This window comes from Cryptomeria japonica, chromosome 3 (genome assembly GCF_030272615.1).
Source record: "Cryptomeria japonica chromosome 3, Sugi_1.0, whole genome shotgun sequence".
NCBI lineage: Eukaryota > Viridiplantae > Streptophyta > Pinopsida > Cupressales > Cupressaceae > Cryptomeria > Cryptomeria japonica.
Window position 1 is genome coordinate 115,156,479 of NC_081407.1, and position 12,403 is coordinate 115,168,881.

General features: G+C 33.5%; 2 protein-coding genes across 2 annotated transcripts; both read left to right on the plus strand.

Annotated features, from left to right (window-relative positions):
• Positions 1 to 3,607: 3,607 nt before the first annotated feature.
• Positions 3,608 to 4,192, plus strand: LOC131874575 (putative receptor protein kinase ZmPK1). Its single transcript, XM_059218101.1, has one exon. It carries the CDS (start codon positions 3,608 to 3,610, stop codon positions 4,190 to 4,192), a length of 585 nt encoding a protein of 194 aa, XP_059074084.1.
• A 251-nt stretch (positions 4,193 to 4,443) lies between these two features.
• Positions 4,444 to 6,293, plus strand: LOC131064913 (putative receptor protein kinase ZmPK1). Its single transcript, XM_057999243.2, has one exon. The coding sequence runs from the start codon at positions 4,444 to 4,446 to the stop codon at positions 6,130 to 6,132; it is 1,689 nt and encodes a 562-aa protein (XP_057855226.2). The 3' UTR covers positions 6,133 to 6,293.
• Positions 6,294 to 12,403: the final 6,110 nt, after the last annotated feature.

Here is a 12,403-nt window from a genome sequence, read left to right on the forward strand (position 1 = left end):
GGGTATTCAACAACTTAGCTTGTTGAAGGCATAAAGGCTTTAATGCCTTTGGAAGACTTTACTCCAAATTTGAGAAGTGACATCCTCAAATTTAGGGAAAGGGGATAAATGAAGGATTTAGCCTAATTGATTAGGATTAGATGGATTCTAGAAGAGTCTAGAAAGAGGGTTAGGAGGCAAGTGGGTGAGGGATAATAGGATTTAATTAAAATAAATTGCTTTATTTTAATTATGGTTGCAAGTGGGGGGATTTAAAAAAAATAGATTTATTTAATTGGGGTGAACTATTTAATTAAATGTAAATTTAATTAAAAGTAGAGAGAAGGGATTTAATTAAATAAAATGATTTATTCAATTAAATGATGTGAAAGGCTTAAGTGAATTTAAATAAATAAATTGAATAATTTATTTAATTAAATAGAAGAATGTGGATGATTTAATTAAATTAGATTTAACTAAATAGAGGAATGAGAATAAAATGAACATTAAATATTCATTTAGGAATATGGTCATTTTTATATGTCTACAGAACCTATGACCTAGGCTTTGATACCACTTGTTAGAAGTATGGTTGTCATTGCACCAAAAGAGTGATGTATGTCAATGCTCGATACAACCACTAGACTTATAGAACTCACAAGAGGCAATTAAGCCATGCCACAAACCCAAGCACTGCACTACACAACACAAAGAGACCAAGGGTGCACACCATGCAACAAAATCTTCCTAACTACTAAAAGTGTCCAAATTGAAGAAAAGATGCAACCTCTTTGTAAAGTTTACCTTAGGAATCTAAAGGGGTTTCATCCTTTGAAACCCATAAAATTGATGGGGTTTCATCCAATGCTATCCAAAACTAAGGATGTTTGCCATTATATCCAATAATTGAATAAAAATGCTAAAACTAGGATTATGTTTTAATGGAAATGTCAAAAATTAATTTTAAAATAATAAAGTTGTTTCCATTATATAAATATTGCAAGCATAGCATGGGCCAAAAGATTCCAACCATTTTATCATATTCACATTTGAGGCCACTAATGATATCCCTAGTCACCCATGTTGATGGACAAAACCATTCCTTTGATCAATAGATGCCCATGGAAAGGCATGCTTCAAGGTTGGGACATGGGGGAATATATATTAAAGTTCAAGGAAATAATATTGTGAAGGCTCAATATTAGGGGTTTAGGGATTGTGATTCTTGGATGTTAAGATTCAATATGGTAGGGATAGATTTAAGAGTTGGGATACCTTGCTAACAATTTCATAGAGTTAGAGATCGTCATAAAAAAATTTAAAATTCCAAAGGGGAATGTGTGAATAGAGAAGTGATGGTTAGTGAATTAGGATGACAAGCGAATGGAGAGATGGAAAATTGAAGTCTTATGAGAGAAGGAAACAAGAAGTCTACAGGTGTGTGGAATCAAAGAGAGTGATGCTAATATAATTAAATCTTGAATCATACCCAAAACTTGAAAGTGACACAAATACTCATAAAATCACATTAATTAGAAGGGGGACATTATAGAACGGTATAGAAGCTAAATGAAATTATACTATTTGTCAAAATAGGCTATGAAACTTGTTATATTATTGGTATATAAGGTGGATGCAATGAAAATTTGACTTAGATTAAATTGGAAATAGTTTAATAAGAAAAATACCTTAATTTGCAATATATTGACATGGTAATGGTTTTTTTGGTTTATATATTGATATTTAATGTGCTATTGGTGGCAACTCAAAAACTATTTTTTAGATTTTTTTTAACAAGTTATGTTTGGGTTATAAAATGTGTCACCAAAGGAAATTTTTCCATCCCTTTTTTATTTTATTATCCACTATGATATTTCATATAGATCTCTAACATGTTGGTTTCTTGGGTAACACATTCTCACTTCACGTTTAGGTATAACAACCATGAAAAATATGCCTGCTTGATTACTACCCAAAGAATGACTAGCAAATAGTACTAATCTATGATTATATGCCCAAGCAAGAGTGTATTATTCACTTGTTGGTAATAATATATTATGAAATGGTATTTAAATACCCAAAATCTATTATGAGTTATGGAAAGATGATAGAAATCATTGTGTCCCTAATCACTAACCTTTAGATGCACCAAGAGAAACAAAAATGTAGTATTTGAAGTCTAGTTTTATAAGAGAGTCCCCATAAGAGATTGTATAATTAGGTACGTAGCTAACCCTTTTTATTATTTCTTTTAGCATGCTGAATGAAAAAAGTGTTCCTATAAAAATCGGATAAAGCAGGCAGAAGACCTTGGTAAAGTGGTACAAATAAATGCCAAGTAAATTGATATCCTTTTGACTTAAGAGTAAATTTCGATATGCCTACCACATACTACGCTTGCAGGTAGCTTTTTCTCCTATAATGTTGACTTGTATGGGGTACAATGTGCAACACAATCAACGTTTAATATTGTGACGATGATTATTCATCTGTCTCTCTTTTACAGTACAGGATGTCGAAGGAAATGTATCATGGGATGACTTTTTTAAGATCATATCATCCTCATATTATTGGAATGATACAAAACTAGGGCCAAGAGATGACAACTAGCATAAGTAGAAAAATCACTTAGAGCATTAAGGAGGCATTGTCTAAGCCTAATTTTCTAATCTGAATCCCCATTAGAGATTGTATAGCTAAATATTACCATATAAAATTACATGCTAGCATTTTTTTTTGCATGGTCTCATATAGACAACCCTATAGAATTAGAATGATAATATTATACATAAGATTGATCAAGAAGTCTTCACAATGTAAACAGTTTTGGTATGTATTGGCAAGGTTATTGTAATGGTAAACTAGATTGATAATATTATACATAAGATTGATCAAAAAGTCTTCACAATGTAAACAGTTTTGGTATGTATTGGCAAGGTTATTGTAATGGTAAACTTTATCATATTGCACTCTAGAAGACATTCAAAATATAATATTATTTTGTTCATATTTAAAGAGTAACATGAATAATTGTTTTAACAAGAGATTTTGGTTTTATGTTGTATTTCAAAACTCACGTCAACTTTAACATTGTATTAAAAGTCATGTTATAACACATTTTGAAGTCAGTTGGATGTATGTTTCAGTTTAGATTGTAAGACGAGATAATATTTTAGTATTAATATGTAATCATTTCTTTTGTACATTGAGTGTTGGTCTTTTGAATGATCTCAAATCGTAACAATATGTAATTCATTTCTTTGTTTTTAATTAAGGTAATGGATTTTAAGGACCCGAAACCCAAAAGTTTTACAATATCCAAGAATTCATGTTTTTGTTTATTTTAGTGAAATATTTTTATATTAGTTTAAACTAATATGCAAGGGACTATTCATAACACATTTGATATTTTCATAGATCTTATTTTTCGTTGTTTCTTAATAAGAAATACATTTACTTTTACTAAAATCATATATTATTAAAAAAAAATTATTAATTTAACAAGTTTCTCGTAATTTTATTAGAAAACTAATATTACATAAATTTAGGTTCACTCATTCTTTCAACGCCTATCCATTCTCAAATCTCTAGTATTACATGCCGGGAGAAAACAAAATAGGTAGTGGGTATGATCCACATATCAAATATTGATCAGTATCTCCCACTCCCAGAGTCTAGCCTGTTTATCACAATGGCTTTCACCAAACACCTTTCTCATTGCCTTTGCCTTCTATGTCTATGCTTAGCATATGTACTGTTTCAGGCTTCCCTCATATCTTCTCAAAGCCTGGGATTAGGGTACTCCTCCCCCTCACCCGAAACTAATCAGACTCTTCTTCTCTCTCCTGATGGCACATTTTCCGCTGGATTTCATGCTGTTGGCATCAACGCCTATGGTTTTGCTGTATGGTACACTAATACAACCAAATCCCCCACACTTGTATGGATGGCCAATAGAGATGAACCCGTTAATGGAAGAAATTCCTATCTCAATCTTCTAAAAGATGGAGACCTGGTCCTAATCAATGCCAATGGAAGCGCCATATGGAGAACCAGCACCAGAGGTCTCTCTGTCAAGGCTGCTGCTCTTCTTAACACAGGAAATCTTGTGCTACGCAGCTCCTCTGGGAAAATACTTTGGCAAAGCTTTGATTCTCCTACTGATACGCTCCTTCCAGGTCAGTATTTCACCAAGGATACACAGCTGGTCTAGAGAATGGATGATTTCACCTACAAATCTGGGTATCATAGTTTCTTCTTCAACGATGAAAACTACCTTGCTCTTATATATCGAAGTTCCATTGTCCAAGGCCAAGGCCTTGGTTGAATGCGTTTGAGAACGGCAGAACTACTTATAACGTCAGCCGAGTAGCATTTCTCCACAGATTTGGCAAGTTCAGTTCAAGCGATCGCTTCAGTTTTAGTGCCTCAGACTATGGAGAGGGCCCCAAGAGAAGATTAACTATGGATGTGGATGGTAATCTGAGGCTATATAGCTTTGACCCAGAGTATAGAATGTGGAATATTACTTGGATGGCAGTTGCAGAGCAGTGCAGGGTTCATGGTCTCTGTGGGCTAAATGGGTTGTGCATATATACACCACAGCCCACCTGTGTGTGTCCCCCTGGTTTTGAAATGGTTGATTCAGCAGACTGGTTCAAAGGCTGCCAGCCGATCAACAAACTTGCCTGCAACCCAAATACTACTCACTTTGTTAGGCTCCAATCCGCAGATTACTATGGTTCTGATAATTCCTCTACAGAGGGTAAGTCACTGGAACAGTGCAGGAAAAGCTGCTTGGATGATTGTGATTGTCTCGGATTTGGGTACAGACTAACTGGGAGAGGACAGTGTTATTTAAAGTTTCTACCTGTCAATGGGTATCAATCTCCGGGAGTAATAAATGATGTGTATGTTAAGGTATCAATCAACGATTCTTCAGCAATTAGGGCGCTCTCCATGTCAGGCTCATCACTATATTGCTCAAACCAAACTCAACCCAATGACAATATTTCTTTCACAGTTCCAAGGAGAAAAAGAGAAGAGTTAATTGTTCCCCTAGCATCAATTGCTTCTAGTATTGGGTTTACGGAGATTGTTTGCATGGCAATCGGATGGTGGATTCTGTTCAGAAACTTTGACGAAGATAATTTCTTCAAACGGCAAGGCTACTTTGCGGCTCCCACTGGACTGAAAAGGTTTACTTTTCCTGAACTGAGAGAAGCGACGGGTAATTTTACAGACATGGTGGGAAAAGGAGGGTTTGGGTCAGTCTACAAAGGCCGCCTCCGACCAGAAAACAAAGTTGTCGCAGTGAAGCGATTGGAAGGAGTGTTTCAAGGTGAAGACGAATTCTGGGCAGAGGTAAGTATGATTTGCAGAGTGAATCATATGAATTTGGTTCGTATGTTCGGATTCTGTGCAGAGGGAAAGCATAGGATGCTGGTTTATGAGTATGTGGAGAATGGTTCTCTGGATAAATACCTCTTCACCCACAACAGTAACAGTTCCAGTTCCATTTCCAGTTCCATGGTTTTGGATTGGAAGAAAAGGCTTCAAATTGCCATTGGGGCTGCCAAAGGGTTGGCTTATCTGCATGAGGAGTGCCTGGAATGGATTCTGCACTGCGACGTGAAGCCCCAGAACATTCTTCTGGACGACAAGTTTCGAGCCAAAGTGTCGGACTTCGGACTGGCAAAGCTGGTAGACAGTGGGCATGACAGAGATCGCGCGCTCAGTTTTTCAACGATTCGAGGAACGCGAGGATATCTGGCACCCGAGTGGACGATGAATCTTCCTATTTCAGCAAAGGCAGATATTTACAGTTTTGGGATTGTTCTGTTGGAATTAGTGAGCGGGCGAGACGCTGCAAAATTCAATATGCCCGAGTCAGGGCTTACTTTTGTGCGATGGGTAGCTGAGAATATGAAAGCAGGAAAATGGATGAACGAGGTTGTGGATGCCAAGCTGGCAGACGCAGGTGAGTTGAATAGTGAGGAGATGGAAAGAATGTTGAACACGGCACTGCTATGCGTAAAGCAGGAGCGGGATCAGAGGCCTTCCATGGGTCAGATCATTGAGATGTTAATGGGAGTTGGGCCCATCACCAGTGAGACAGGGAATGGAATGGAATATACTTGTTGGAAAGTATAAACCCAATAACCAATGTTACTGCAATAACTTCAATCAGAAAAGGAGCCGCTACAGCATTGAATATTTGAAGGCTTCTTTATGAACCTCATTTTTCAAAGTTATCTTGTCATTAGTGTATGCAGTCGCCCATGCTCTACATAAAAGACTTTCAGTTACGAATCATTTTGAATTGTTTGATAATAGCCCAAATGTAGCCAATCTTCAATAATGTTCTATAATGGAGGAGGTTGTTTAGGCAGCATCATTCGTTTTGCATGTAAGAGCAATACCTCCATTTTAAGCGATAGTAGGTCTATTTTAAGTCTGTTTTCTTTATAAGAGTAGTACTATTTTCTGTAGGTGCAGTTTTATTTATAAGAGCAATAGTCTATTAATTTCTTGTGTTTCATTGAGTAATATCATTTGTGTGATTTCTTTGTCTAATGGAAAGAGCTGAGATGTTTTTCATCTGAATCTATTTATCTTAAGCTGAATGATCGATCTATCTATTTGAGTGTGTAATATTTCTTGAGTTCTTAAAGAAAAGGGCTGAAGCTCTACATTGATTAATTATGTGTCAATTGTTTTCTGTATCATCTATCCCTTGTATTTCATTCATCTAGTATCTGAGCCATAAGTTAATGAATTTCTTTTGGCACAAGTCTTACAAATCCTCGGATTCTTTAGTTCAATGGCAAGTAATATGAATAATGAAAGCTCTTATTTAGCTCTCGAGATATATGGAGTTTGTGGAGAAAAAGTTTTCTGACCTGCAAATGCAATAGCATACAATGTCTTATCACAAGTAGATGAGGATTTGCTCAAGGATAATAGGAAAATGGATTCCAAAGCTCTTTTTTACATCTTTCAAGTAGTGCATGAGAGCAGCAACAAAATCAAAGCAAGTGTGGGTCATCCTTCAAACTGCATATCAAGGTATGGCTAAAGTAAAAAATGCAAAAATTGCAAATATTTGGAAGATATTTTGAAAATATGTAAATGAAATAATTTTTCTTTTATACAAGTTATTGCTCAAATTAATTAAATGTGATCTCTTGGAAAGATTCTTGAGGATAGAAAAGTAGTTGAAAAGATTCTAAGGACCTTACCTACAAAGTTTGAATATATTATTGTGGCTATAGAGGTAACCAAAAATCTTTTTCTTTTTAATTTCTTTTTTATGTACGTGAACTTCATTCTTCTCTAGTTTCTCATAAACACATGCTTTTGTCTTTCTTCTATCTCTTCTTTGGAGCATCATTTAGTCATTATAGAGGTAGAGGGAGATCTAACTCTAGAAGTAGAGGAAGAAATTTATATAAAGGTGGTTTAACCACCTTGAGAAATTCAAGTGAAAGAGGTAACAATCAAATTCTAAATCAAAATCTATCTCAAAGGCAAAGGTATTGAAAAATATCAAGTTCAATATCACTAATGTAAAAGATATGGTCTTTATTCAAATGAATGCATTAAAATATAGTTTGATTTCAATAAACGAAGTGCAAACCTTTTTAAAGAAAATCAAAATCAAGGTAGTATGTTCATCACATCCAATGTTGCTCAAGAAAGTCCAAAATATCTTTAGTTTTTAGATTCCAATTGTAGTAATCATATGACAGGTAATTTAGAAATGCTTTCTAGTTGGGATACGTCTATTAATTCGTATGTTATGTTGCGAAAAAATAATAAAGTGTTAGTAACGGAAAAAGACAATTTCAATATTCTAACTGAGTAAGGGGAAAGATATTATTTCATTTGTTTACTTTGTTCCTAGTTTAAAGCATAACTTGATGCACAAGATGCTACAAAATTCAATATGGGCTAAACACATCAAGATGGGTGACCAAAAAGTTGCCACTTAACCTTTTGGCCCCATTCAAGCATAGCATGAGTACATTATAACATGCTACCATTTTAGCACACTTGCACTAAGGCTTTGACTGACCAAGCCTTAGGCTTAGGATATGTGTACAGGATCATGGTAGGCCAAACTAGGTCCTTAACTAGTGATAAAAATTCAGAAAAATAGAGTTAGGCAAGTTGAACATAATTTGAAAATAACATAAAAATTAAATTTGTACAAAATTTAATGTAGTTTCTAAGCTACTAGTTGTCTGAAAAAAACTTATATGTATTTGGTGAAATTTTGAAATTGCTATGCAGTGGTACCAAAATTTTAGGAAAAAGATAAAAAGCAAGTATATATGTCTAATGTCCAAGGGGTTGAGCTTAACTGGTTAAAACACTGGGTTCTCACTGTGGAGACCCAAGTTTAATTCCCAATAGGGACTTCAAATTGGAATTCTAAGTTGTGACTCTTGGCCTTCCATAAAAATGGGGAAGGTCTAGGGTCAATCTAATCAAACATAATAATAATAATAATAATAATAATAATAATAATAATTCAAAATATTGCGGCTTCGGCCTATTACCTACCAAAAAAAAAAAGTGTATCTGTCTAACCAACTCAGTACAAGACAACTGTAATATATTTTTATGCCACTTTAAATATAAGTAGAAGACTCATGCCTGATGTGACACATATTTTTTTGTAATCTTTTTCTAGGTAAATAATTAGTTATGATTTTTTTACTAGAGAATTTTAGATATATAAAAAATTGTATGTTTGACCACTATAACTTGGTTGAAACTTTATGAAACTCATTTTTTTTTAATCTTATCTATGTGAAACACAAAGAGTGGTTCATTTTTTGAATTTGAAAAATGTTAAACTATTTGAAAGTTATTAATGTTTTTCAATCAGCCTATTGATTAGGACTTAAGGCATAATGTATGTAAAAGATCAATAATAATAATTTATTAAATTCAAAATAAGGCATAATTAAAATTGATGGAAAGTTGACATTTTATTAAATTAAACCCTTTTTGTTTCAACAATGTTGGGTTAAAAGAAGTCATTAGCCACATGGGAGAAGTCTAGAAAACCAAGGAAAACTTCTAAACACATTTTTTGTATTGACTTTCTAGGTTTGGGACATCGAAGTGAAATTCCAAAGAAATCTTGAGGCAAACCCCAAGGGTGCAGACTTTTCTCAAAAAAAAAAAGGACATCTAATAATATCAGATATCTATTAGTATCAAATATTCAATGATAAGAGATATCTGTTAATATCAGATATCTAATCGTAATGGATATCTATTACTATCTCCTTTTTTATAAGTGTGTAAGTTTATTTATTATAATAAAGTTTGTTATTTCAACTATTTATTTTGATAACTATTTTTTTAGTCTATAATGTATAATATATTATAGTCTCTGATATAATTAATTTTATATTGAATAAACTTATTTTATATTAAATAAATTTTGTTTCCCTCTTTCCTTTTTATACTCTCCCTTTTGGACACTCTCTCCCTCCATCTACATGTCTACCTCTCCCACTATCCTTCCCACATTACACCTCTCTCTCTCTCTCTCTCTCTCTCTCTCTCTATATATATATATATATATATATATATATATATATCTATATGTATGTATATACATACATACATACATACATACATACATACATACATACATACATATATATATATATATATATATATATATATATATATATATATATATATATATATATATATATATATATATATATATATATATTTTAATAAATATATTAAGACAATGAATATTAGATCATAACTAATTAGCTATTATCAGATATCTATTACATTTGTTGCTTAAAAAGTGGAGGCCAACGGAAATATTTCCCTTGGTTCTCTTTTTTCTAAAAGGGAAACTGATATCCATTATGAATAGATATCTATTTAGGCTTGGGGTTTACCATTGTAGCATGTACTTTCTCCCAACCAGTGTAAAAAGTCAAAGTAGATTTTCACACTTTTTGGCAAAGGAAAAATGCATTTTTTTTGTTAGGGTTTAGGTATGTCTAGAGAAAATACAAATTAACAATTATATGTAGATTCTAATACACAAAAATGAGAAAAAAATCAACACAAAATAACATCTAGAGATTTAACACGGTTCACCCAATATGGGCTACATCCACAGAACATAGTCATCCAATCTTTTCTTATTATCCAGTAAATCATTACAACAGTGGATTATAATGCCTTTTATATTCCAACTGCTTATAACATGTAATTTTTAGGGCAACATACAATTTCAGTTAACAACATTAACCCTAAACCTAAAAGAATATTCTCATAATCTTTTCCTTGTACTCGTATTCTTCGTATACGTATGAGAAACTTGTTGCCATTATCATATTGAATTTGATCTCTACTCTCAAGTGTTTCAAAAGATAATAGAAGAAAGTGATGGTTTTCATAATGCTCTCCCTAAATGGACAAGTCAGTTCATAGCATCAATTTTGTGTGACAAATTTGGTGGCAATGCAATGGGTCAAATAGATTGCAGAAAAAGAATTTATGAAACGTCGTAAATTGGCTAAATTACCTTTGAGAAACGTACATACTAACATGACAAGAATGGTAAAATGTAAGAGTTACAAGTACATAAAGTCTGAAACAAAATTTGGGAAAGAATCCACAAGGTTATAATATTTAGAAGAGGAGTTACCTGTTGGAACCATTATGGAGAATTTTTCGTAAATTGATTCAACCCTCTATACATCATGTTTTTTTTGCTAAGAGGAAAGCACAATAGTTCAAAACATTAAGAAACACTTTCCCACATGGAATAATTTTATCGGTTATCGATTTTGCAAAAAATTACTCTTTTGTTCATCGAAAACAAATTCCATCGTAATACTATTTTTTCAAAGCAGATCACTATTATGGTCTAGGCATGTTATCGACATGCACAGTTAGATTTAGATGGTGTTGATAGTACATTTGAAGTGTAGGTCATTAAGAAAGACTATCACTGTTATGTTAGTGATGATAGAGAGCATGATACAATTTGTGGAATATTGCTTTAAGAAGGTTTTTGGATATTTGAAAGATAGGGTCATAAAAATTGAAAAGCATTTTGTTTGGTCAGATGGATGTGCTACAAAATTCAAATCATCAAGGTAATTTTATGCACTATGTAGATATAATTGAAACCAAAAGACATCACATGTTTAGATTTTATTCGAGAGATGACATGGAAAGGGTGAGCATGATGGTGCAATAACTTGCATCAAACATGCTTTAAGAAAGTATCAAATGAATTATCAGGGATTTTGTATAAAAGATGCACATGATGTAGTCGATTGGTGCAAGATACACTTTGCATGAAATGAGGCTGGTACATCATCAAAACCGGATCAAGTCGTACCATACATAGTGTTCTAGGAGATATCAAGTATGCACAATCTTTCAAAATTTGATTTTATTTCAAGTTTTCAAATAATTTTAAAATTTAAATACTTAATGTTGAATTGAATATTTATTTGTTTATTTTTTTTATGTTTTGAAGATGTGGATAGGAAACAAGATCCTCGCATTATGTCATGGATACAAATAGTTGCATGTGGTCATGTTACACACTAAGGATTACTCGTGCTTTTGTTTTTGATCGCATTTTCGAAAACTCTAATGAATGCAATAACCAGAAACATGGATATATCAATGCATGGAATCTGGCGCCACTAGTTGCTACTAATACAAATGATGAAGATGAGGTCAAAAGATTCAATGACATTCCATTGATTTCCACTGATTATGATCATATTTTAGGATTGATCAAAATTAGAATGTATAAATTTACATGGATAAATTTAATTTCATGATATAATAGTTTTATTTTTACTATATTGTAAAGTGGAAAAATCAAACCCTAGTCGTTCTCTCCTCCCCAACTCCAAGGAGAGAGAAGGGAGAGTCACTAGGGTTGATGGTTTTCACTTAGGAGAGACTTTACATTCAAAAGAGGGGTTGAAACCCACAAGATCCAATCCCACGCAATGCAAGATTGGATTCTATATGAGTTTCAAGGGTTAGGACATCAAGGATACCCTCTTTTGTAAAGAAATGTGGATAGAAAGATTAAGCTAGGAATGCATGTAAAGTAGGAAAGATTCGCTTAAAAATAGAGATAGGGATATGGGATGAAGCTGCGGACCTGGAATTAGCAGTAAAATGTAGAGACGGTGCTGTTCTGCAAATTTGAGCGAAAGTTGACAGGATGATGGCGCCCGGCATGCACACGGTGCTCCGAAAAATCTGCGAAACGAAGGTGGATCTGTTTGTCTCTGCACAAGGATTCCAGATCTTCAATTACAGCCACGTACCTGCAACCTACACACAGAAAAGAGAGGATGATTGGGGGGTTAGGGATGAGGGGTTTGCCTTTAGGTCA